The following is a 27,183-nucleotide window of genomic DNA, read 5'->3' on the forward strand; positions in this document are numbered from 1 at the left end:
CCTCTCGTACGTTGAAATCGATGAAACACATTTACCATAAGCTTTTCGGTGTGCTTCAGCGGTCCTTTTATACCCTTCACCTTCGTAAGAAGGGTATATATAAGTTTGTCATTCCGTTTGTAATTTCTACATTTTTCATTTCTGGATCCTTATAGATAGCGGAGTCGATTAAGCCATGTCCGTCTGTCTGTCTGTTGAAATCAATTTTCTGAAGACCCCAGATATCTTCGGGAACCAAATCTTCAATAATTCTGTCAGGCATGCTTTCGAGAAGTTTGCTATTTAAAATCAGCAAAATCGGTCCACAAATGGCTGAGATATGAGGAAAAAACCAGGACAACCTCGATTTTTTACCTATTTTTTGCCTATATCTGGATTACTATGACATTAACATAGACAATATGGATATCTAATGATAGATATTTCGAAGACATTTGCAACGACGTATATAAGACCATAGTAAGTTGGACCTACAATGGGTCAAAATCGGAAAAAATTTAAAAGCAAAAAAAAAATTTTAAATTTAAAAAAAAAATTTTAAATTTAAAAAAAAAAATTTAAATTTAAAAAAAAAAATTTAAATTTAAAAAAAAAAATTTAAATTTAAAAAAAAAAATTTAAAATAACAATTAGAAAATTTTTTTTTCCAAAAAATTAAAAAAACAACTTTGGAAAAAAAATAAATTTTGTTTACCTAAAAATATTTTAAATTTTTTTTTTTAAGTATAATTTGGTGAAGGGTATATAAGATTCGGCACAGCCGAATATAGCACTCTTACTTGTTTAAATTAAATAAGTAAAGCAGAACTTCCCGCATATGACGCTTTGTTGGCACAAAATTCGACATATTATAGCAATAGCGAATGCGACAAACATTGTAATTCAAAATAAAGTAATGATTTGATAAACAATCATTTTTTTCAGTTAAAGCCACTAAATTTAGATTTGAATTAAAATTTTAAGACACTTGATTAGAACGATCAAGGAGTACTGATAACAAATGATGGTAACAATAACGCTACACTATATGCAATGGCTTTTTAAAGCCTCTAAATTTTGATTTGAGTTTCAATTTACAGCCACTTTATTAGAACGATCGTGGAGTAATGGTAACAAAAAATGATTTAGGAACAAGAACGCGACATTAGATCACAAACAAAATCAAAGAAAAAATTTCCGTTAATCAGGTCTTAATCAGCCTATTTTTTTTATTGTCTTAAAATAGTAACTCATAGCTCAAAAAAGATATATAATCACAACTAATTAGTTTTATCAGTGCAGAAATTATTCTGTAACTTTAAAAAAATATTTTTGACTATATCTCCAAAGACATCGATGAGGACGTATCACTTGGCACATTTCTTTTTTTTTTCTCTGTAGCTCAGTGTTACTTGTATACTGTCACTGTTGCTATTCTCTTCTCTTCTCATTTGTTTACCTACACACTAACTAGTCTTGCCAACAAGATGTCACTTTAAACGTAACGGTTTGATGTTAAAACGGCACGATTATTAATATAACAATAAAAATAACAAAAAATTATATTTTAAACCTATGCAGTCTAAACAAAGAAGAATTAAAAGTGACCCCTACAATAATTTTCTCATATATTTTTTAAAAAATATGTTTTTAAAAATTTCGAAAATTTTGGAGTAAAGTTTTTCATTAAAAGCTGGAATATATTAAAATATATTTAAGTACTTGGTCGATTTTAAATACAAAAACCACATTTAAAGGATAATTGGTGCTAATAGAAAATTTAAGTAAAATAAGAAATTTAAACTCTTTTGTAAATGTATATGTATTCACTCTCTCCCTATTGTAGGGTACTTTTCTAATAAGACGCCAGTCAACAACAACATCACCCACCACCTCCACCACAAAATCATCACAGACAGACAGCCAACAACAAATGAACATTATTTGTGCATTTGTTTGGTTTTTCATTTAAAGGGGGAAATATTTTTGTTGTTGTTTTTTATATAGTATGAACAATTTTTGAGTTAAAATATTAAATTCTACTAATTGTTGCTGTTTTATCATTTGTTCATCAACCATAAAATATTTATAAATGTGTAGGTGCTGAGTCGTTTTGTTTTTATTAAGTTTATTTTTGGTGGGGTGAACATTTTCTTTCTGATCATAATTTATAAAAATAGAAAGACAATTGTTTGTCATACTTTCTTGATAAAGCGTTCATACAGGGACGAAAGGGATAGCAAATTACTCTTCTGAATTCGATAATATTTGGACTATATGTTTTCCATGGACAGAAAACCGTTTCTCATCAAAACAGGATAGCATAGAATATAGTCCTTGAGCAAAAAATTTCTCAAAAAATTTACCTTCCATTTTTTTTTTTAATTTTTCAAATAAAAAAAACGGATTAAATTAAAATGTTTATGTTTATATTAAAAAAAATTAAAATCAGAAAAAAAATTTTGAGCCCAAATTTTTTATATTTTATTTCTAGGCGTAATAAATAAAATTGTCTCTATTCAATTGGTAATGAAATGCAAATTTTATTTCTGAATATGTCTAATTCCTAGCTGGCCTTCATTTAAACATTGGTTTAAATGAAACTTGCTTCGTTTAATTTTTCGGAAGTTTAAAATTTTTCTTATAAATCACATTTATTTTTTATTTATAAGAGTTTAATACTTATAAGGAGATAAGGTAAGCTTCAATAAACAAGTAACTTTATTGATTATAATTTTTTAATAATTTAGGCTATTATTCCAAATATTTTATTTATAATAAAATCGTTTTATTAAATTACTTACAAGCCCTGAAAACTATTCAAACAAATTATTTTTCTAACGTTTTCACACTTTATTAAAATAGTACCACTTTTACTAACACTACCTTTTAAATACAACCCTGTCTTGAGTTACAACCCCACCAAACTGCCATCACTAAAACACTTGTCAATTAATTGCTACTACTCCCATCGCTAATACTAAAATAAATATTTCTTTTTACCACCACTAACAAACGACTTGCTCTCAGCTAAAAGTGTGTTGGTTCGCGTACGAACGATCGAAAGAAACAGACAAATTTCCAACATTTGTCACATATTTTGCATAATTATTGCATTTTTCATTAAGTAATATTTTAATAATACCAAATTATTGCAAAACAAACGATGGCTGCTAGCTCGAGAGTTTTGCTTAAAGTACGCGGTAAGTACTGACAACGAAAGAAAACAAAGAAAATTCATTTTAAAGTGGCACAAAATTATATAATAATTTGGGAAAAATTTACGAAAAAAAACCCCCAAATTGCACCGGTGTGTTTAAGGAGTGTGAAAAAATCGAATGTTAAATAATAATGAGGGCAAAAAGATGTGTATAATAATTAAATTTATTTATTAGAAAACAACAACAAATATATGTTCAATAAAAATCAAGAAAAAAAGTTATGACGAAAGACCTTGATAAAGAGCAAAATGCAAATAAAAGAAAATTAAGTGAACTGTCAGTGACCGTGATTTTTTTTAGAGAAATTCATTGGGTAGAGTGTTTGTGTGTGTGATTTTGTAAATGAGAAGAAAATAGGGAAAAAATTAATTAAGAATGTGGTTTTAATTAGTTTCAATTAAAAGTGTTTAAATTTTTTATTGTAATTTATTTGTTTACAGAGAGCTTGGTATCCGCTGTACGCCATGGCTCCCAATATAGCCAAACACGTGCCAACTTAATGTTGACCGAAAACTCACGTGTCATCTGCCAAGGCTTCACCGGCAAACAAGGCACCTTCCACAGCCAACAGGCTTTGGAATATGGCACCAAATTGGTGGGTGGCATTTCTCCCAAAAAGGGTGGCACCACCCATTTGGGTTTGCCTGTATTTGCCAGCGTAAGTTTAAGATTTTGTCTTAGTTTTACAGGAAATTATGGAGTAATTTAATTTATTTTTATTTTAAAGGTTGCTGAAGCCAAAAAGGCCACAGATCCTCATGCTACCGTCATTTATGTGCCTCCTCCTGGAGCCGCTGCTGCCATTATGGAAGCTTTGGATGCTGAAATTCCTTTGATCGTTTGCATCACCGAAGGTGTGCCCCAACACGACATGGTGCGCGTCAAAAATGCCTTGTTGAGCCAAAACAAGTCACGTTTGGTTGGTCCCAATTGCCCTGGTATTATTGCTCCCGAAAGAGTAAGTAGAATGGTTTTTTGTATAACATTTACAATATGTTAGTTATTGTTGGACTATTTGTTTTCATAATAAGGTTTACAACTACAAAGTGTTATTTAAAAGAAACATGGATTTTACCTTAATGAATCTTTCATAACATAAAATTACTCAACTTTCATAAAACTTATCTTTCATATAAATATGTTTGTCTAATCTCATGATTAAACAAAAGTCGCAACATTACTTCATCTACAATCACAAAAAAATATTTGTGCAAAACTTTTAAAAACAATTTAAATTATTTTAATCATGATTTGAATGATATTTGAACTTTTGATTACTAATAAATTGCATTAACATTAAGGTATTATTAATTTTTCAAAACAAAATCTCTACTCAAACTGTTACAGATGCAAGCTCATCAATTTTGTATTATTATTTTTATATTTTTGCCATTTGTTCATAAATTGATAAGACCATCTCGTAGTACATACGTATTTATTTGTTTATAATAAAAACATTGATGTTTTTGTATTTGTTTATTGCAAAGTTTTTATTTAAATACAACAATCTATATTCACAGATCAAAGTTCATTTTGTTTGATAATAAAAATGAACTTTGTTTTTTGTTTCTATAACATTTTATAGGTTTCTTTGCCTGCTCTTTCTTACACTCCTATTTTCTTGTATTTATTGTGTAGACTTATTTAATTTTGTTTTATGCTGATTTAAAAGCTAACACTTTAGTTTATCCCTTCTTCCCCTCTTCAACTCTTGCGCTCTTAACAAAGTAGACTTTCATAAATTTATGCTGTTTCTAAATGCCGGTTTTGCTGCGTAAACAAATGTTTTTCAATGACGACAGCATTTTTATTTGGCAAATACTCAGCTGACTGCTGATTTAATGAGTCATTTAGTTATAGATTTTTTTAGTTTTTGTTGGCGGGTTTAAACAAATATTTTTGTAGTTAGAAGCAAACCTGATATGACTTTATTAAAAAGGTAAATAATAAACTTATACGTTATTATGTAAAAGTTTAGTTAGTTATCTTTAAAAAGCCAGCAATATTTATTTATGACTATGAATGAATACATAGACATACAAATATATCTCAACTAGTGATTTTATTTAGCTTTATTAAAATAATGATAAAAGGTTCTAATTATTTTTGAAATTGTTATGTGATCCAGCAAACAATATAACACTAGGCCACAAGAAATTGTATACCATAGGGAATCAATGAGAAATAAAAGTAGATTAAATGTTTTTGCTCGAATTAAGTTTTTATTAGAATTTTTTAAAAAGTTTTTTCTGTAGTGAATATTTTGGGTGTCCCGTACTTAGTTGAACATTAAACAAACAAAATTTTATTGTGGGCTCTTAAATTTGTTTCACAAAACTTTTTTTTTCACTAAAAATCTGAAAAATCTTAACTAATTTTGAACATTTTCGAATATAGCAAAATTATAGATGAAATTCAAAGATCGAGGTGTTTTTGAACAATTTTGAAAAATCTAATTTAATTTCAAACATTTCAAAAAGTATTAAAATTTAGTAAAATTTCAAATTAAATGTCAAATTTTTGCTAATTTAACTTTAAATTCAATAATTCACATATTTTTAACAATTTCGAAAATTCGAATTTAATTTCGAAAAATTCTGAAAATGTAAAATTCTGTAGTTGTTCAAATTATATGACAAATTATTGCAAATTTGTCTTTAAATTGAATAATAGACATATTTAAACAATTTCGAAAATTCGAATTTAATTTCGAAAAATTCTAAAAGTGTAAAATTCGGTAATTTTTAAAATTAAATGACAAATTATTACTAATTTCTCTTTAAATTGAGTAATACACATATTTTAAACAAATTCGAATTTAATTTCAAAAAATTAAAATTTGGTAATTTTTCAAATTAAATGTCAAATAATTGACAATTTATCTTTAAATTCAATAATTCACATATTTTAAACAATTTCGAAAATTCGAATTAAATTTCGAAAAATTCAAAAAGTGTAAAATTCGGTAATTTTTCATATTAAATGGCAAATTATTGATAATTGTCTTTAAATGCACATATTTTAAATTTCGGAAATTCAAATTTAATTTCGAAAAATTCAGAAAATGTAAAATTCTGAAATTGTTCAAATTATATGACAAATTATTGCTAATTTGTCTTTAAATTGAATAATAGATGACCAATTGATTGAATAAAAAATGACCAAAATATAATTTTTTAATAAATTTACATATTTTGTAAAATCAGCGTTTTTTTTATCTAAAAAGATTTTTTTTTAAATTTCCAAATATATAGCAAAAATAATTAATTTCCCTTTCTCTTATTTTCTTACAGTGCAAGATCGGCATTATGCCCGGTCACATTCACAAGCGTGGCAAGATCGGTGTAGTCTCAAGATCCGGTACCTTGACCTATGAAGCTGTCAATCAAACCACTGAAGTTGGTTTGGGCCAAACCTTGTGCGTTGGCATTGGTGGTGATCCCTTCAACGGCACCGATTTCATTGATTGTCTCGAAATCTTCCTCAAGGATCCCGATACCAAGGGTATTATATTGATTGGTGAAATCGGTGGTGTTGCCGAAGAACAAGCTGCTGAATATTTGACACAACACAACACTGTAAGCACCAAAGCAATACTGTTAAATGAAGACAAATATTTTCATTAATTTAATTTATTTTTCCTCAATACAGGGAATGAAAGCCAAGCCAGTTGTCTCCTTCATTGCCGGTATCTCTGCCCCACCCGGCAGAAGAATGGGTCATGCTGGTGCCATTATCTCGGGCGGTAAAGGTGGTGCCGGTGACAAGATCAAGGCTTTGGAAAAGGCCAATGTCATTGTCACTAGGAGTCCCGCACAAATGGGCAAGGAATTGTATAAGGAGATGAAACGTTTAGAATTAGCTTAGGAATTAGAACTGCGCCAAGCGAAAAGTTGTAAAACAAACAAATGATACATAAACAAAGAAATTTAACTCATCATAAACTCAAAAATAAATTAATTTAAAATAAAACCAACCACTCACACCATAAAAGTTTAACTTAAAGTGTTAATAGGAATGAAAATAACTGAACCACTAGAATACATTGAAACAATAAAACTCTATCCAATCCAAAAACTATAAATAAATGTGAATTGTGTGAATACTTCACTTCACCATAAAGAGATTTCCCTTAAAAAGAGCAAAAAATAACATAAAATAAACTGCCATCATTTAAAAAGCAAGACAAGACAAGACAGAAAAGGAAACCAACCCATATAAAATGATACAAAACAAGAACATGTTACTAATTATATTAAACATAGATATTGAATTTTCAGGTTTTTAAGCTACAAAAACAAACAAATATTCAAATTATTTTGTTTTGTTTGTGTTTTGCCATTATATACATGTCCAATATTTACATTTAAACTGCTTACTGGTGTTAAACTCTTCTGCACTTCATCATTACTTATAATATTTACCAAAAAAAAAAACATAAATATTGCACTACATTGTTGTGAATACGGCCGACATCACTTTATTATTATTATATAGAAAATATCTCTTAAACTATATATTATCCAAAAAACCAAAAAAGTTTAAAAGTGGCAAAAAATTTTAGTTTATCAAAAAAAGTACATATTTTTTGTGTGTATTTGTTAAATGAAAAAATAAATAAAATACTATTTAAAATTATTAAGAAATTAAAAAGAATAATAAATGGAAATTATCTTAAAAAATTAATTTAATGAAACGGATGTTTTATTATTTAACGCAGTTCTCCAACACTAATAGTTAGTCCACATTTGCCTTGCATATCCTCATGTGTTAATAGTTAGTGAAAATAAGATAAAACGCACCAATCTAGCGAGTTTTTTTAACATCCTAGCCATTCCTGGATGTATTTCGATTAACACTGGAGATATCGAATTTAATATCGTCAATGTACATATCCCGCCGGTTAACAACATTGGGGCAAGTTATCCTTCACGCACATCACATATCTTGCAAGCTAATAACAAAATAATACTCGGCGATTATAATGTACTTCATGAGAGCTGGTATTCTAGGATATTGACGTATCCCTTCGTTACTTGTCCCTTCACACATGTGTCTGAAAGGTAGAACAAATCTTTAGAGATACAATTATCAAGGCGGGAATGCGCTTTATCGAAATACGTATTTCAATTCTGCCGCGAATTTGTCGAACATCCAAAATCACACAAACGGGGCAAAAATGTTTTTAGGGATACAATTCTCTAGGCGAAAAGCGCCCGCAGGCTGAATCTTTAAATTTAGACGCAATTTTCCATTTCATCACAAAAAGATGACAAGAAATGCGCAAATTAGTTCAGCCGTCCACGAACAACTTGAAAAAAGTGCTATATTCCGGAGAACCATTTGAGCACTGTTCCTTCTCTCCCGCTGTAGTTAAAAACATCATATCCAAATACAAACCCTTTAAAGCTCTTAGTCCTGATAGCTTTTGCTGATACTGATTTTAATGATACTTGGTACAGTACCACAGTAATTTCGTGCTCACCTTCTGGAACTGTCGATTCGCCAATTGGTGATCCAATTCTGAATAGCGCCACAAACGGGGACTGATACCACCCGATTTCCCTTTTCCAAAACCTTTGCCAAACCTGTGATAAAAGGGAAATTGGGTGGTATCAGTCCCCATTTGTGGGGCTATTCAAATCTCTACTGTTTCCATCTCTGAAGGAGAACGGCTATGAATTTGATAACTAACCAGATCGCACAATTATTGCAGCTTTTTATTTATCTAAAGCATTTTATACGATTGACCCTTCTATGCTGATTAATGACATTACGAACTCATCACTACCAAACGATGGTTGCCAAAAATCTGTGCGACAGACAAGAAGTATACTCTTCAACCTATATCATATCAAACTTCCTGCATTCCTTCCTGATTTGACATATGTGCCAAAATATCCCACGATGGATTGCCAAATATCTCTGTGGCAGACAAACGTTAACTTCAGAGGCCAGAAATCAAAATTCCGCTAAATAAATATTGTCCAAACTTGCTGCACCGTCCCTGCCCCATAATGTCATGATGGTTTCGTATGCAGATCATTCCACCATATTTAGATCTGGTGTAAAAGTGGACGACAGAAGTGCCAAAATATCCCACTACCTGGCCATCATTGCAGACCATTTGTAGGAAAATAAACACAACTTATCAACATCAAAATCGCCAGTGTCACTTTTTATTTCATGGACTAGGAAAGTAAGGATGGACCTCAACACCTCAAGGCAACCGTATCCCCATGGTACAGAACCCGAAGAACCTAGATTTAGTCTTCAACAGCCTTCTTCACTTTTCCTCGCACGCCACTTAAGCTGACCACACACGGATGATTTGTGAGTCCGATTTGTTCGTGTTCGACGTCTTGTTACTTGTTAACGGGGCTGTGCGCGAACAAAATCACAAGTAATTGAAAATTATCAATCACAAATCAGGCGAACAAATCATTCCGTGTGTGGCCAGCTTTACATCAATCAGAAAGAGAAATCCCGAAATAAAGTTCTAATAGCTCCGCTGGCAACTCATGGGGCAGGGCATGGACAAGAAGATGATTGTAGCGACGAATAAAGCAATTGCTCGTCCTCTTCTCAATTATGATGTCCCAGTATGGACCTCCTTTCTCAGTAACACTCAATAGCGAGGATTTCACTTCGAATCGGGACCTGTTGCGTCAAAATTATGATGGAAAATCCCTTCCCTCGACCAATACGGTTGGACTTCCGACGTTAATCTAGAACGTCATGCTATCTAACGTCGACCACTTGTCGCTGTCAAATGCTCAGAAAACATTTCATCAATTGGTGGTAACAGAAGCCATTAATGGCTAATGATAATAAAGTCCTTAATAAACATCATCTCACGATTTTGGGTAGTGAGCGGCAATGACCCAGGCAAATTCGTTCAACTCTGGCCGATCTGTTACCGATCTCTCCATTACAAATCGTTGTCCGCATCTCTTTCGATATCCCAATACCCTACAAGTAGTTGAAATTTCTTTTAATATTTTTCAGGGACAGCGTCACCCTAATATGCCTCGAAATTAGGCAAATATACATGCCCTGATAGTAATACAGTCCATTGGTCCTTATCCCAAACCCAATGGTAGTTCAACAGCGTGAAATGTGCATAAGATGTAGTCGATCGGTGCAATCCCGGGGCCAAATTACCGCATTCGATATCGACCCTAGTATTAAGACACAGACTACAGAGCTGTAGCCCGAAACTTATCACTATCCTATTTATTTATTTCGGTTTCGTTCAACCTCCATTACTCTAGTAAACTCTGTTAAATTCTATGGCTCTCTTTTGAAAACTTTGTAAATTGTATATAAAGTTTTTTGTGATGACTAATTTCCTTTTCTCAATTGTATTTCCCCATTATTTTTTACTCATTTAATTGCACTTGTAAACTCTACTCAAATATTTCAACCAGAGCTGTAAATGAATCATTCTTTTTTGATTTTAATTCATTATGAATTAGCTAAATTTTGAATTAATTCATTGAATTGAAAAAATGAATTGAATGAAATTTGAATCAATTCAAACGAATTAGGCAGAAATGAATTTCAATTCATTTCCAATTCAAATGAATTTGTAAAAATGAGTTGCAATTCATTTACAATTCATTTGAATTGAATTGATTTTGAATTAATTCAAATGAATTAGAAAAAAGAATTAGCAATTCAAATGAATGATTCAAAAATGAGTTGCAATCAATCAAATTCAAGAGCAGATCTCTAGGGGGAATGAAAGATTTCTCCTACCAAAATGAAAATATCCAGTACAAAAATTGAAAAGCCTTGTCCTGTATACGCGCCTGATCAATAAAAACATGGTGTTTGGAGTTTATTTCTTCAAGAAGAACTGATTTTTATTTTGAAATACACTGAACGACAAAACATATTTAATATTCAAAAAGCAATTAATAATTTTTGAAATTTTGTGACCCACGACCACCCAACAACAAACTTTTTGCTAATATTTATATTATATTTATTTCAAAAAAATAAAACTATCTTCCAAAAATAATCAAAAATCAGGAAAAATAAGAATGTATGTAGTTCAAAACACAATTGAGTTTCATAAATAAGGCTAATTAGATTTAATTAGAATGCATCATTCACCTTAAACAACAATAGCTTTTCAAAATTATCATCTGAAAGAAATCCACGTTTAGGGATGTTTAGAATAGAGGCGTACGAAAATAATCTTTCAACACCAGCTGACGATTGTAACGGCGCATTATATTTAAAGGAAGACTTTTTAACCGTCGATTAATTATACTGCATACTTAATGACATTGAAGAATCTGCTTAATATGCTGCGAATTTCGCGTCGGAGTTGGAAATGAATTGCTAATTTTTTTTCTAATTCGTTTGAATTAATTCAAAATCAATTCAATTCAAATGAATTGTAAATGAATTGAATTAATTCAAAATCAATTCAATTCATTTGAATTGGAAACGAATTGCAATTCATTTTTACCAAATTCATTTGAATTAATTCAAAATCAATTCAATTCATTTGAATTGGAAACGAATTGCAATTCATTTTTACCAAATTCATTTGAATTGACTCAAATTTCATTCAATTCATTTTTTTGTGTGAATGATTCGCGAATTAATTCAAAAATGAGTGATTCATTTACAGCTCTGATTTCAACTTACTACTCTCTTGCCCGGTTTGATCTTCCGCTTTGTTACCACTCTCTGTAAACATGGCCTAAACACAATTTTCTAAGCTTTGTTTAGTTTAGACTCTAAACTCAGAGATCAGTCATAAAATTAACGTCGAGCCATTGAGTTGTTAAAATAACATTGCAATATTGTTAAATAAAAGACGCGTTTTTCAAGTTTTGTGTTGTTTTTTTTTATATTTTGTTAATTAATAAAGTGAGTTTTTTGGGTTTTTAAAAGTACAAAAAAAAAAAACAAAATAAAATCAAAGTATTTCAAGCAAAATCAAAAGAGTGTTTTAACGTTTCAAACAAAAGAAGAAACCGAAATTGAAATTAAATTATTTTTTAAGAAAAATAAAACAAAAAGAAATAAAGTACAAATATATATATAAAAAAAAACTCCCCCGCAGTTTTGGTTAATAAGAATAAATTATGATGAATTCATGGAGTGCGTGGAATTATATTAATTTTGTTCATGTTTTTTATGCATTTTTACCAAAAGACGACCATAATGGAACAAATATTTTATAATAATGATGAAGTTGATCATGATCATGATGATTATTATATTTGATAAATTGAACGTTTGTTGTTGTGTGTGTGCTAAGTGTTGTTGTTGTTGTTATTGCTGTTCGGGAAGTTAAAGTACTTAAAATGCAGTGAAGCATTTGGCAAAACCTATGTAACGTACAATTCATTCGTATTTTTAAAATGTTTGAACACCCAGACAGACTATTATTATTGCCTCTACCACTAATGCAACAACGAGCCAATGATGTAAAGTTGGTACTATTATAGGTACTCTTTTTTTAGTACTAAAACCTATAGTTAATAAATTGTGTAAGATTGGGAAAAGTTTTAGAACGACTAGTCTTTCTTTTAAAATTCTTTATTGCAATCATCACCTTTATAAGATTTTTCCAGAATTGATTTTGTAACATTTTATATAAAATATTGTGACTTAAAATGCGGGATTTTTTTAAATGTTTAGCTTTTGTTTTGACACATTTACACAATATAAATTTATTCATAGTATTGGCCATGGTTAGCTATTTTTTCAGATTTAAACTTTGATGAGTGTCTCAAAGGAATTAGTTGCGTTCGATACAGGTTCCTTGTGATGGTCTGGTCAGATTTCAGCAGTTCATAATAGGTAGTTCTCTTTTGCTCCCACCAAATACACAGAATTACCTTAGCTGCATGGATATTTGGTTTTGGTGTGTTTCACATACGATATCTTACGCTTCGGGTTGGATCCATTTTCCATCGCAAGTAATGATTCGGTGCAACAAAAGATTTATTTTTAAAGCATTCAAGCTGCATTTCGGAAATGAAAAATCGTCTTTCAAGCTCTCTCGGCTTCAATTCATCCAAAAGCAGTGGAATTGGATACCATTTCCCTGCTTTTGGATGAATCCTGCTGCTCGCAAATATTTTGAAATTGCTGCTTGAGTAGCTCCCAAATTTTTTTGGATGGCCTGGGCGATCTTTGTTTTCCATTTCAAAATCACAACTTCTGAACCGCACAGTCTCTTTATTGAATTTGGACAGAATTAAACTACGAGGGTGTCATGACCGGTCATATATCACTATTATAAACCAAGGTAGTGCTGGCAAATTGTATTGTCAAACCTTTGAATGAAAAATTTCAATATTAATAACTGTACATCTAACTGCAAGTAAAGGTTTATTATTAAAGCGGATGAGAATTTTGAATAATCGAATAGTAACGATAAATTCTAACAAATTCTAGATTGTTATTTTATTACAAATCTACCAATAACAGCCATATTTCTCTCTACTCATCATGTTGTCTAATGAAGCTCTCTGTATATAAAACCTATATCATCCTTATAACCTCACTTTTTCTCAACTTCTCTGGTACCATTTTATAATTTCTATTTTGAAGTTTGAACTGCAATCCCAGTACCCACCACAAACGTCATCATTACTGCCAACACTACTGCAACAACTCAGCTCATACATAATAATACACAACAAAAATGAAGGAGAGACCCTGTATAACCAGTTGACTGTGAATTACGTGAGCCAAAAACGTATCTCAAACAACAACAGCAACAAAAAAAACGTCAGTGGTTGTAGTTTTAAGCCAATATGGGATGGAATAGACAAATACAAATTATAATACAAATAAAAAATAATGAAATTCCAACAATAAAAACAAACAAATAAATAATTAAGTTTTGAACCAGTGAGTGAATGAAGTGTGTAATACATTTTATTAACAACTTCCTAAACAAAAAACACTACAATTTTAAACGCAATGGGAAATTGTTAAAAATTGTTTAAATAATTTAAAAATTATATTAAAGTAATGTTGGTAAAAGGTGGTCTTAAGAAAATTTTATTGCAATATAAAAAATATATAATAAAAAAAGGCACAAGAAAAGTGAAATTAATAATTAACTAAAGTGAACCTTGTTTTTATCTAAACCTCTTAACCCCTAATGTATCCGACCCCTCCTCTATTTATGCCTGACTGATGTAATAACTATTTGGTCATTGACTGTGTAATTTATAAATTATAGTTATTTACAAAGTAAATGAAAATATAAATATTTTCTAAATTGAATGTATAATTTAATAATAAAAATTATAAATTTATTTATTTGAATGAATTCAAAGAGTTTGCTATTATTAAATGCAAAGTTTTTATATTGATGCAAATTGCAAAATTATGTCATTTATTTATATTATTATGATTAATTAATTGTTCGATTTTGGCATTCATTCATTAAAATGATAAACAAAATTCAGTCTAGGTCAAATAAACTTAATTTTAATTTGTATTCAAATACCCTAATTCAAATAGCGTGTTTACATTTTTAATATATATTGGGTATGACTTAAATTAATTTTAAAAGATTCAAACATATGGATTCCGAGCCAAAATAAATGCTTATCTTTTGAGGCCAATAACGAATCAAGCCAATTTCGGATACTCTGTTCTGAAGTGGGGCGTATCCCAGAGGGATCGTTCAAAGCCTACAAGGTCTGGAATTTAAACTTTTATGAGTCTCTCAGTTGCGTTCGGTACAGGTTCCTTGTGTTGGTCTGGTCAGATTTCAGCAGCTCATAACAGGTAGGGCCCTTTTGCTACCACCAAATACAGAGAATTACCTTTGCGCCATGGATATTTGGTTTTGGTGTCGATTCGGCTGGTTGGCTGGGCTTCACATAGGATATCTTAAGGTTTCATGTCTGTCCGTATATTCTGAGCATTTTTCGGCTCGCTGCAAACGAATCAGTTGCGTTCGTTACAAGTTCCCTGTGATGGACTGGCAAAAAATTTAGCAGCTCAGAGCATTATCTTAGCGTCATGGATATTTGGGTTTGGTGTCGATTCGGCTGGTTGGCCGGGCTTCACATACGATCTCTTAATCGCAAGTAATGATTAGGTAAACAAATATTTTCTTTTATAGCTTTGAAGCAGCATTTCGGACACTCAAAATCGTATTTCAAGGTCCCTCGGCTTCAATATGTATGGTACCCAATTTCTTTGCTTTTGGATGAATTCTGCTTGTCGCAAACGTTTTGAAATTGCTGTTTGAGTAGCTGCCAAAGATTTTGCAAGCTCTTGTTCAATTTGACAACAATCTTCATGGAGTAATGCCTCCAATTCTTGGTCTTCAAACATTTTTGGGTGGCCAGGCGATATTTGTCTTCTGTGTCAAAATCACCACTTGTGAACCCAACAAACCATCTCTCGGACTTGGAAACCTATGTGAGCAATCGGTATGATTCAGTGGTACTTTTGTGCAAATTAAAGAAGTAAAGCAAAACTTCCCGCTTATGACGCTTTGTTGTTTACACTATAATGTTCAATAACTAAGTGAGAATAAATGACAGATATGTACCCTTCAATATGACATATAAGTTATTAAAAACCAAAACCATGTTCAAAAGATACGCCATCTATTGTAAATCCCTCATTTTTAAGTAACATACCCAATATGTTTCTGTTGCTGTTGCATTCCTAAGTTCCAAATAACAATATTTTCTTTACTTCAGATTATAAGTTTAAAATATATGTATGTACATTAGAGTGCTCCAAGATTGTATGGACGAAAAAAACTTTCTAGGTACAGGCCGTCCCCCCCTCTAGAATTGTTCTATGTATTGTAGAAACACATTGTGTAAAATATTAGGATAATAGGATAACGTTACCTGGTGGCGCAACGACGCTGAAGTTTTGAGGTGCGTTTACAAGGGGCAAATATGCAATTTTTTCAGTTTTTGTAAAAATTTTGCCATTAAATAATGACTTTTACAATTTAATTTAAAAAAATCGAAATGTGTACGTAATTGTCGTTATAATAAGATATAAAAGACAAAAATTGGTGAAAAAATGTTAAAGTTATTAAAAAATCGCCAGGCCATTAACGTGTCTCAGGCCACTAGAACAAGAAATTTATGAACAAAATTAACATATTTTGAGAAATATTAAAATAAAAGCTTATTTTTACTTAAAATATATCCATATTTACTTGTATATGAGTTTTTGTCCTCGTAGGATACCGTTAACCTATTCGCAGGTATGACCAAAAAAATTAAATTTTTTTAACGGCAGTTTCAAAACTCCAATTTCAAATTTTTAAAAATTTCGTTTAACAAATTTCAGAATTTTTTGATCATCACATGGGGATTTATTGACAACATAATAGGGAATAAAAATGTGAAAAAAGTATGTCAATACCTCCTATAGTTTTTCCGTACCTGCGATATAAATTTTGCGATTTTCGAGAAAAACTAATTTTTTGGCCATATTTTGGGGAATGACCAGAATTTCATTACTGTAATGATTTTTAAGTAAAAGCTATTCAGAATAATATAGTCCAGGTAATTTTAAATATAGTCTGAAAGTTTTACTAAAATCGGAAAACTTTAACCCTTAAATCGTGAAGGTCAAAGGTCAATTTTTTCAATATTTGGAATTTTTCATGGAAACATAGCGAAATATTATATATTTTTGGGCCGATTTTGATGAAACTTAAGAAAAATATAAAATGAAGTCTAGTATTCACAATAACAGTACAAAAATGGAAATTAACCCTTAATAGCACTTGGGGTCCAAATGACCCTCAACTTTTAAAATCACGAAAAACACATTCATTTTGACCACAAGTACTCTTAAGCGTTAATTTCCATTTTTGTACTGTTATTGTGAATATTAGACTTCATTTTATATTTTTCTTAAGTTTCATCAAAATCGGCCCAAAAATATATAATATTTCGCTATGTTTCCATGAAAAATTCCAAATATTGAAAAAATTGACCTTTGACCTTCACGATTTAAGGGTTAAAGTTTTCCGATTTTAGTAAAACTTTCAGACTATATTTAAAATTACCTGGACTATATTATTCTGAATAGCTTTTACTTAAAAATCATTACAGTAATGAAATTCTGGTCATTCCCCAAAATATGGCCAAAAAATTAGTTTTTCTCGAAAATCGCAAAATTTATATCGCAGGTACGGAAAAACTATAGGAGGTATTGACATACTTTTTTCACATTTTTATTCCCTATTATGTTGTCAATAAATCCCCATGTGATGATCAAAAAATTCTGAAATTTGTTAAACGAAATTTTTAAAAATTTGAAATTGGAGTTTTGAAACTGCCGTTAAAAAAATTTAATTTTTTTGGTCATACCTGCGAATAGGTTAACGGTATCCTACGAGGACAAAAACTCATATACAAGTAAATATGGATATATTTTAAGTAAAAATAAGCTTTTATTTTAATATTTCTCAAAATATGTTAATTTTGTTCATAAATTTCTTGTTCTAGTGGCCTGAGACACGTTAATGGCCTGGCGATTTTTTAATAACTTTAACATTTTTTCACCAATTTTTGTCTTTTATATCTTATTATAACGACAATTACGTACACATTTCGATTTTTTTAAATTAAATTGTAAAAGTCATTATTTAATGGCAAAATTTTTACAAAAACTGAAAAAATTGCATATTTGCCCCTTGTAAACGCACCTCAAAACTTCAGCGTCGTTGCGCCACCAGGTAACGTTATCCTATTATCCTAATATTTTACACAATGTGTTTCTACAATACATAGAACAATTCTAGAGGGGGGGACGGTCAAAATTCGCAATTTTATTTTTTTGGAGCACTCTAATGTACATATTTATTGCTATTATTTACTAGGACGGCCCGGCCTCACTGTGTGATCTTTAAATATCATATAAATGTAACCCACCTTCTTTTAAATTCGCTATAAATTTTAGCATTTTAACCAACATATAATTATTAATTTTTCGCTTGTGTCAACCAAAAAAGCTAAGAACTTAGTTTTGTAAAAAAAATAGCTCATACTCGTGCAAAATGTTTTTCAATCAAGCTTAAACAAACAAACCAAAAATAAAATAAAAAACATTATTACCAAAAACTGTAAACCAGTTGTTAACCCGTGTTGTCATCCAGCGACAGAGTGAGTTAGTAAACCAACGTATGGGAAAATAATTTAATGAATATTAGCTTAAAGTGAGACTCTCATAGATACAGATACATATATTAGTATATTAGATCTCATTTAACAAATAAAGTAATCTCCGGGCTATCTTTAAACTCATACTTCCATAAAGCAAAAAATAAAATAGAATTTAAACTTAAATCATTAAACAAAATTCTAACGTAAAACAAAGCTTTTAATACTGCTGTTGCTTAATGTTTTCTTAATGGTAAATTATATAATGTTTTTAACCCCTTGTTGACCAAGAGAATTGTTCAATACATATTCATAATCAAAACTTTTCGGTAAATTTTAAGTACATTTTAATAAAAGGTAGATAAATTTTAGGTTATGAACTACTAAAGAGATTAAGAGAGAGGCAAAATATTATATGAGAAGAGGTCAAATAGTTGAATCACCAACTGACAGATTGGAATACAATACTAAACCAGTCAATTCTGGAGTTCATTTTCTGAAAGAAAATAAAGTTTTATTTAAATGATTAAACCTGGAATAGGTTCTTATGCCTTTCCAGATTAAGACTCGGCCATACCTTAACTACTCATCAATACTTGTTGTCAAAAGAAGATAAGCCTACATGCAGATTATGTAATACACCACAGTCTGTAGAACACATACTCGATTCTTGTCAACTGTTTACTCAGGAAAGAATCTCAACATTTGGATCAACATTACCTAGCCTACTGCTGTATTCACCATCTCATGAAAATATTAGCAAATTATTTTCCTTTATTAAAAAATGCAAACTTGTAAATAATATTTAACTTTACATAATTCATATAAATATTACTATTATTAATTAACACATATATTTAAATAACTCCAGAGTTGAAGGCCTAGTTGCTCATACTCGTACTCTGTATTATATAATTTCATTTATTGTATTATATAATCATTAATAAAATAAAAAAAAATAAAATAAATAGGTTCTTATGCCAATGTTTTGAAAACGGGTTACCAACAATCTAGTACTTACCCAGAACATTGCCTCACTTAATCAAAATTTATATGCCAAACATACATACTGGGGCTACCAGCTAATGAATCTCAGAGGCAGACAGCTTTATAACATGCTGTTTGATCGTAAGAATGGCCTATATTTTGTTTCCCCTGGAAACCTATATACTGTCCCTACGATCCTAGAAAAAGTACTGATCTCATAGACTTTGCCATTACAAGAAATTTGAATAGAAATTCAATATCTACAGTTTCTTGGTTTATACTAAATAAATGTCAAAGGATGATAGCTCAATTCTTGACCTTTCAGCATTTAACAGTCAATTTACTTCATAACCTCAAATCTGACCACCCTTTACTTTCCACGAATGCTAAAAGTATTCATACATATAAAGTATTCATATATAAACTTGTCATTCAGTATGTAATTTCTACAATATTCTTTCAAATTAACTTTTTAATTGCCCCAAATAACTGACGGATATGTATGATATATCGGGTTATAGGCAAAAGAATTGTTCATCTTTTGATGGCAAGCACGAATCAAGCCGATATCGGATACTCTGTTCCAAAGTGAAACGTATCGGACGGGACACGGGTGAGGCCAAACATTCCAACCACTTCATTCTAAATACTTTTTAAAAGGTATTGTAACATGTGGCCGAGCATTGTCATGATGGAATATTACGGTTTCATGTCTGGTCGCATATTCAGGGCGTTTTCGGTCAATGCTCACTTCAAACGAATCAGTTGCGTTCGGTACAGATGGTCTGGTCAGATTTCAACAGCTCATAATTGATGGGACACTTTACAGAGAATTATCTTAGCGTCATGGATATTTGGCTTTATATCAATGATATTTGGCATAAAATCTATTGAGTTTTACAACAATCTTCAGGGAGTTGGTCTCCAATTCTTGGTCTTCTAACTTTGTTCACCACTTCAGAACCATACGTTGAGACCAATGGAACACATTAACCAATCGATGTTCTTCAGCGACACTTAAATATCCAAATTAAATAAGTAAAGCAAAACTTACCACATATGACGCTTTGTTGGTTTGGTTAGTTAGTATTTAAGAGTATCCAAAACCGAAAACCGGTCAACCAGTATTTTCAACCCCATCGGTTTCGGTTTTTTGACAAGCCGCTTTTTGTAAGACGGTTAACCGGTTTTAATTAAATATATTTTCTAAAGCAAATTCAAACATATTTATGATAAACGTTGATACCTTAAGAATTCATAAATGCTAAATTTCCGAAGATTTAGTACACAATTCTTAACACATTTCCTATTAGCGTCCAGAAATAAAAATAAATTTTAGGAGACCTTTTTCATATTAAATAAAAATTAAATATAAACTGGTTAACCGGTTTTTTGAAGACAAAAAACGAAACCGTTTAACCGGTTTTTATAAAAAACAATAATCAAAACAGGTTTTTTCAAAAACACACTTTTTCGGTTAAACCGGAAACCGGTTTTTTAAATTTGCCAGTATTTTGGACACTCTATAGTATTTCCTTTAGATAAAATATTCTAGAAACTACTGATATTAAAAGTCTGCTACAAATGGCGCTAAATCTAGCACGAGAATCTTGAAGAATCTCAAACTGAATCCGCGTATAATAAAGGACCCACAACTCCTCCCTTATTTCAATGCGATCCACTGAATTTCAATAATTTCGTAATTTTTATTCCGATCGATTTCGTTTTAGGTTCTTCAAATTCCTTGTAATTTATTAATTCCAAAAATTTTTAACAATTCTGTACTTCTGATATTAAATTGACAGCGTTTTTATACCCTTCACCATGAATGGCAAGGGTATATATAAGTTTGACATTCCGTTTGTAATTTCTACATTCGGTCCACAAATGGTTGAGATATAAGGAAAAAACCAGGACAACCTCGATTTTTGACCTATTTTTGACCCATATCTGGATTACTAAATCATTAATATAGACAATATGGATATCTAATGATAGATATTTCAAAGACCTGTGCAACGACGTATATAAGACCATAGTAAGTTGGACCTACAATGGGTCAAAATCGGAAAAAATATTTTTTAACCCGAATTTTTTTTTTTTGACCAAAATTTTTTTTCACTAAATATTAAAAAAAAAATTTTTTAATTAAAAAAAAAAATTTTTAAAAAGATTTTCGTAAAAACAACTGGAAAAAAATTTTGTTTACCTAAAAATATTTAAAATTTTTATTTTAAAGTATAATTTGGTGAAGGGTATATAAGATTCGGCACAGCCGATATAGCTCTCTTACTTGTTTATATTAAAACAACAGTTTTTGGTACAGAAATTGATTAAATTTTTAGAAAAACAAATAATAATTACAATAAAATATCAATTCCAATTTGAAAACTGAAAGTGGTTTCTTTCCGAAAGAAATTTTCGTTTTACTTTTTCTGAAGAAACGAAATACGGAATTAATACCACTTTTGATCGGAATGAAATTCAGGGACAGTCCTGTATATAACAGTTAATAAATAAGTCATTATATGACTGCTTCTAAGTACTGCTGACGGTATGCAGTAGTAAGTGAAAATGGAGTTATTAAGTAAATGCTAGTCTTTATGTTGTCTTTTCATATAAATGCCAAGTGCATGCATTCAGTCCCCACAAACTTGGCCAAAACCTGTGTATTATTCATTGTTAATATACCCTAAACCGTAAACAAAAAGACATTTATTACCTTCATGCTTAGGCAAAGTGTAAGATAAACTGAACCGAATATATTCATGAAAATACACAGATACTCAAAGCAAAAAAGATACACTCACACTAAGTACAAAAGTTACAAACAAAACTTGGAAAAAAAAACACAACAATAACAAAAAATGTTTAACTACAAAGAGGTAAATAACATTAAAGCCCGGCTTTTGTTAACGCACACACATCCATAACAATTTAATGATGATGATGTGAGTTTTTGACCTTGATTTTTAAGCCCACATCTCATGCACAAACATTGTTCGTACGTTAGTATGGTTGGTGGTTTGAGTGTTTTTTTTTTTTGTTCATTTTTGTAGAAATTACAATAAAAACAACAAACATTTAAGATACTTATACAAAATTTAAAAATACATACCTGCAACAGCAACAACATTATGAGCGAATACAACAAAATACATTTAGAATTTTAAAACAACAAACCAACAGCAAAACGGTTGACTACCCGCTCCACAAGCATCACAAAAACAAACAAACTCGTGCTAAGAACAAGCTTTGGTTGAAATTTCCTGTGCTGAAATTCTCCATAAAGAGAGATCAGAATGAGGAGTTTTGTAGAGGCGTGAATAAATAAAATTAAAAAAAATATACATACATATTTATATACAAATAAATTATAATTAAAAACTGTTATAAACGACTTGAAATTACACTATTACTTTTTGGAAACATTTTGAGTCATTTTCTATAATTACACTGTCCAACAGCATTTTTGGAACAGACTAGCGACCCTATAGAAAGGGCATGTTGAGTAGATCATTTTTGTAGAATAAACTTATTGTCCAGCTGATCTGAATTTTTTTTTACATTGGGTCAAAGTTTAAATTTTTTGATCGATGGTAGCATTATACTAACTGCAAAAAAATGTTTTAAGTTAATATCTGAGAGAATACTTATTGTCAGAGTTATATTGCGGAATTTTATGGGGATAATTTTTGTGGAAGCCAACCACTTATACAAAAAGCTTATATTTATTCATCACCAGGAGCTCCAAAAACATTGCTTTTTGAAAAATTTTAAATTTTTTTTATACATTCCATGCAAAATGTGTTATTTTTATTGTTTTCAAAATTTGATAGCAAATTATAAAATAAAAAAAATGTCGAACCTTCGTAGGCCCGCCATATCTAAAAAACCAAAAAAAGATCGAGCAGAATTAAACCAAAAATTAAATAAATAAACCTAAATATCTCTTGAACTAAAAAAAAATTTTTAAAAATGTAAGACCCGATATAGCATGTAATTTTGCGAATTAAGCGTAAAGGGCTCTATTTACAACTTTTGTGTCTTTGGTGAACCCCAATGAAATTTTACGGCAAAAAATGTCGTAGAATATTTTAATCCTTAAATGTCCTTTTTCAAAGGACTTTTTTTGATTTTCTCAAAAAAGGGGTTAATTTGACCGCTAAAGATAGGAGATAGGGGGTTAAGATCTTCCACAAAAATTATCCCCATAAAATTTCATAATATAACTCTGATAATAAGAGTTCTCTTAGATATTATTAGGCGAAGTTCATTCATTCATGTCGGTTTTATCTCTGAGTGCTTCCAGGGACTCTAGCTTGTTCACAAACAAATTCCAAAGAAAGAAATATGTGACTGTAAATCGAGAAAACGAGACATTATGTGACATACTACTCTGTATGCAGTTGCTTCTTGCTATTCCGTAATAAAACCTCATTTATCTTGGTTCTGTATCGGTCATTAGTCACAGTAACTTGTTGTTCAAGGCGTTCTCAAAAAAATTAGGACCGGAAATGCATCCCTCAAAATGTCCATTGTTACTCTAGGACTTTGTGTAGTTGCAAATTATGAATCATTGCAAATCACCATAACGAGACCTGGAAACATATGCTTCAAAATCTACATTGTTCAAGTTCCGATTGTAGTTGCACAGTCCCAATTTATCAATTTGCGGTAATAACTCATTGATCTTGGATCATGATTGATCTTTTGCCACAGAAACCTTGTTATCCATGGCTTCCTCAAAAAAAAATAAGGACCGGGGTCAATGTCACACCAGAATTATATCCGCACAGATAAAATGGATATCGTCGCTCGGCCGAAAATTGTTAAATTTATCAAAAAGCTTGAATTCAAGTGAGCTTTGAAATTGGTTAACTCTTCAGATCACATGATATCCGAAACAACAAGCTACCGTTACCTTGTAAATAAAAATAATCCAAATTAGCGTTACCGTTATCTTTTAATCGTTTCAAAACGTTAGCCAACCTTGGTAATACTTGTAGGAATTTATATTCGAACGATGCACGAATCAATACCTCGAATTTATTTAATATTTAACCATTATAGTCCATGTCTGCTGCAAAAAATCTGATGAAACTTTAATCTTTATCAAACATTTGGTCAAATGTCAGCAGCACAGATGAAAAATTCAGGAGAAACATATAAAAATCATTAGAGCGGAACACTTTGATTTTATTAATTTGGAATATTATTTTCCATATCGCCTACTAAGCAACAAACCTCTTAGCAAACTTAAAACACCCATATTAAAGTAAGCACTACACTCTCCTCTCTTTAACATTTCAATAAAACATGTTTAACAGGTGGAAATTTAACAAACAAATAAGTAATTAAATGATAATTTCAAAACATTTTCAATTAAACGGAAAAATGTAGGTCAATTTTTATGCTCGTATTAAATAACTAGTAGTAAATCAAAATAACGTTGTACTCATTTTTATTTTAAATTTTAACCATTTATTTCTAGCTCCAATATCTTGCATGACTGGAAACATGACCTTAAACTAAATTTATTGGACGTAAAACAATACATGACACACATCAGCCAGCCAGCAGCATTCAATAGTAATACGAAAACATGCCTCGTAAACTTTTAAAATTTCTCATTATATTCGATAATACATCGCTGTTGTATTTCCCGGGACAATTCCTATCGGGTCGTGTGTTATTGGAACTGCAAGATGACACACCGGCCTTGGGTCTACACTTCCATGTAGTGGGCGAAGGTGTGGTACGAGCGGGTACAGGACGCCAGGAACGTGGTACTTATGATAAAGAAAATTATATAGATTTTCGTATGCGCCTTTTAGGCGATGTGGATCAAGGTCCCACAGTTTTGTCACCTGGAATACATAGTTTTCCCTTTAAATTGGGCTTGCCTTTGGGTTTGCCTTCAACATTTTTGGGCCGTTATGGTTGGATACAGTACTACTGCAAGGCGGCTTTGAGGGAACCCAATGGTTTGATACATAAAAATCATCAAGTATTTATTGTCATGAATCCCATCGATTTGAATATGGAGAAGCCGATATTAGCGGTAAGTGTTAACTCTTCATTCAAAAACTATTATTAATATTAACGAAGGAAAAAGTGCTTAATAAACCATTTTCAACTTTAATAATACACAGAGAGAACAGCTTCGTTGTGATGACCAAATTTGTAGCTAATTGAATAATTCGATTATGTTCACAGATTTTTTCGGTTCCAGTAAAAGAAAGTCAGCTCAGAAAGAACACCTTAAACTTAAATTTGTCAGTCACAATAGAAAAATTCGGAAATTAAGACAAAATGATTCGATAAGCAAAAAATTCGGTTATCCCAACCAAAACTGTTTTCTCTGTGTAGTTTTTGAGAATATGGAGTTAGGGGGGTTAGTTTCTACAGTTTTAAGGTATATTTCATGTATAATTAATGAATAAATATTTTTGTTTTTAGCAACCCTTTACTTGTGAAGTTGAGCATAAAATGGGCGTGGCCTGTGTAGGCGGTGGCATGGTAAAATGTCGTGTAGCCTTAGATCGTGGTGGTTATGTGCCTGGAGAAAGTGTTTTAGTAACAGCCTTTATATCTAATCACAGTAATGCCACCATAAAACGTACCAAAGCATCGCTGACAGAGGTAACTTTATTATAATTTATTTTTTAATTTTTGGATTTTTAAATTCTGAATTTTTTTTGGTATTTTTCTCAGACCGTTGAATATTTGGCTCGCGGCAAAGTGGTGCAAACGGAAAAACGTGCTCTGGCGGTATTAGTACGCGGTAAAATACGTCCTGGTGGCAAAGATGAATGGCAAAATGATAGTCTGTATGTGCCACCACTGCCACCCACAAATCTCCATGGCTGCCATTTGATTAAAATATCCTACGATGTCTTCTTTGTCATTGAGCCCAAATCGCTGGAAAAGGAAATTAAATTGCAATTACCCATTGTTTTAGCCACATATCCATTCCGTTCCACCGGCAATGACGTCTCGAATACTTGGCCAGATTCGGTGCTTAAACCAGATACCCACTATCCCTCAACATTGCCCATATTTCGACCCTGGTTGCATGAGAAACCAGAATCTAATTGATAAAAAATTATAAAATTTTTATTTAATTTCTAACCCAGTTTAAACACTTGCAGAATGAAGTATATTTAACAAGAGTTTTTTTTGTTGAAAAACAAAAATGAACAAAAAAACGAAACCATATTTAAAGAAGAGATTAAATATTTTTAATGAAATCTGTTTTTTCTTAAAGCCACTTAGAACGCCTACTGATTTTTATAAGAGTATATATTTGGATTTAATCATAAATGGCGAATCAACTGATTGAGAAAAGAAGAAAAAAATTGTATAAAAAAAACTGAAACTAAAAACTTAAAAACACATACCCAGCCATACTTTGTTGTGAAAATAAGATTTTACTTTTATGTGTAGGTACTTATTAATTATATTATTAAAATTTTTATTATTTTTAATTTTTAATTCTATGTTTTAATAAATTTATAATATTAATTAATTAATAATAAGCTGTGTATAATAAATGCATATTTGTTATTTTATTATTTCAAAAAAAGAAAAGAAAAAAAAACAAAATAGCTCGTTTAAGACAATTGTAGGGGAAGTACATCAACTAGGTGTGGAACTGATAGTGTTAAGTAAAGTTTAATATTTAAAAGGTTTATGTATACAGGAGGAAGATGTGGCCCTAATATGTGATTTGAAGTCAAATACTATGTCTCGATATTGTATGGAAATTATTAATTTTAGCTATGGGCCCGTAATTTCGATTTTTTTAAGTATTTGAAGTGTTTTCGAAAAACATAGAGAAAAACATATTTCTA

General features: G+C 30.8%; 2 protein-coding genes across 2 annotated transcripts; both read left to right on the plus strand.

The window, feature by feature from the left end:
- The first annotated feature begins 2,988 nt into the window (after window positions 1-2,988).
- Window positions 2,989-7,176, plus strand: Scsalpha1 (Succinyl-coenzyme A synthetase alpha subunit 1). Its single transcript, XM_065506356.1, has 5 exons — window positions 2,989-3,182; window positions 3,641-3,858; window positions 3,928-4,158; window positions 6,494-6,778; window positions 6,852-7,176. Exons 1-5 carry the CDS (start codon window positions 3,146-3,148, stop codon window positions 7,065-7,067), a joined length of 987 nt encoding a protein of 328 aa, XP_065362428.1. The 5' UTR covers window positions 2,989-3,145; the 3' UTR covers window positions 7,068-7,176.
- Window positions 7,177-11,977: 4,801 nt separating this feature from the next.
- On the plus strand, window positions 11,978-26,887 carry Vdup1 (arrestin family protein Vdup1). Its single transcript, XM_065505490.1, has 4 exons — window positions 11,978-12,089; window positions 24,822-25,391; window positions 25,790-25,972; window positions 26,045-26,887. Exons 2-4 carry the CDS (start codon window positions 24,933-24,935, stop codon window positions 26,426-26,428), a joined length of 1,026 nt encoding a protein of 341 aa, XP_065361562.1. The 5' UTR covers window positions 11,978-12,089; window positions 24,822-24,932; the 3' UTR covers window positions 26,429-26,887.
- The last annotated feature ends 296 nt before the right edge of the window (window positions 26,888-27,183 follow it).

The sequence above is a fragment of the Calliphora vicina genome, chromosome 3 (assembly GCF_958450345.1).
Source record: "Calliphora vicina chromosome 3, idCalVici1.1, whole genome shotgun sequence".
Taxonomy (NCBI): Eukaryota; Metazoa; Arthropoda; class Insecta; order Diptera; family Calliphoridae; genus Calliphora; species Calliphora vicina.

Excerpts from the sequence above, each read along its gene's own strand:
- Vdup1 (XM_065505490.1), top strand. The coding sequence starts at position 24,933 with ATGCCTCGTAAACTTTTAAAATTTCTCATTATATTCGATAATACATCG. Across the intron at positions 25,392-25,789 it reads TGGAGAAGCCGATATTAGCG|CAACCCTTTACTTGTGAAGT; the intron begins GTAAGTGTTAAC and ends TTTTGTTTTTAG. Across the intron at positions 25,973-26,044 it reads CCAAAGCATCGCTGACAGAG|ACCGTTGAATATTTGGCTCG; the intron begins GTAACTTTATTA and ends TATTTTTCTCAG.
- Scsalpha1 (XM_065506356.1), top strand. The coding sequence starts at position 3,146 with ATGGCTGCTAGCTCGAGAGTTTTGCTTAAAGTACGCG. Across the intron at positions 3,859-3,927 it reads GTTTGCCTGTATTTGCCAGC|GTTGCTGAAGCCAAAAAGGC; the intron begins GTAAGTTTAAGA and ends TTTATTTTAAAG. Across the intron at positions 6,779-6,851 it reads ATTTGACACAACACAACACT|GGAATGAAAGCCAAGCCAGT; the intron begins GTAAGCACCAAA and ends TCCTCAATACAG.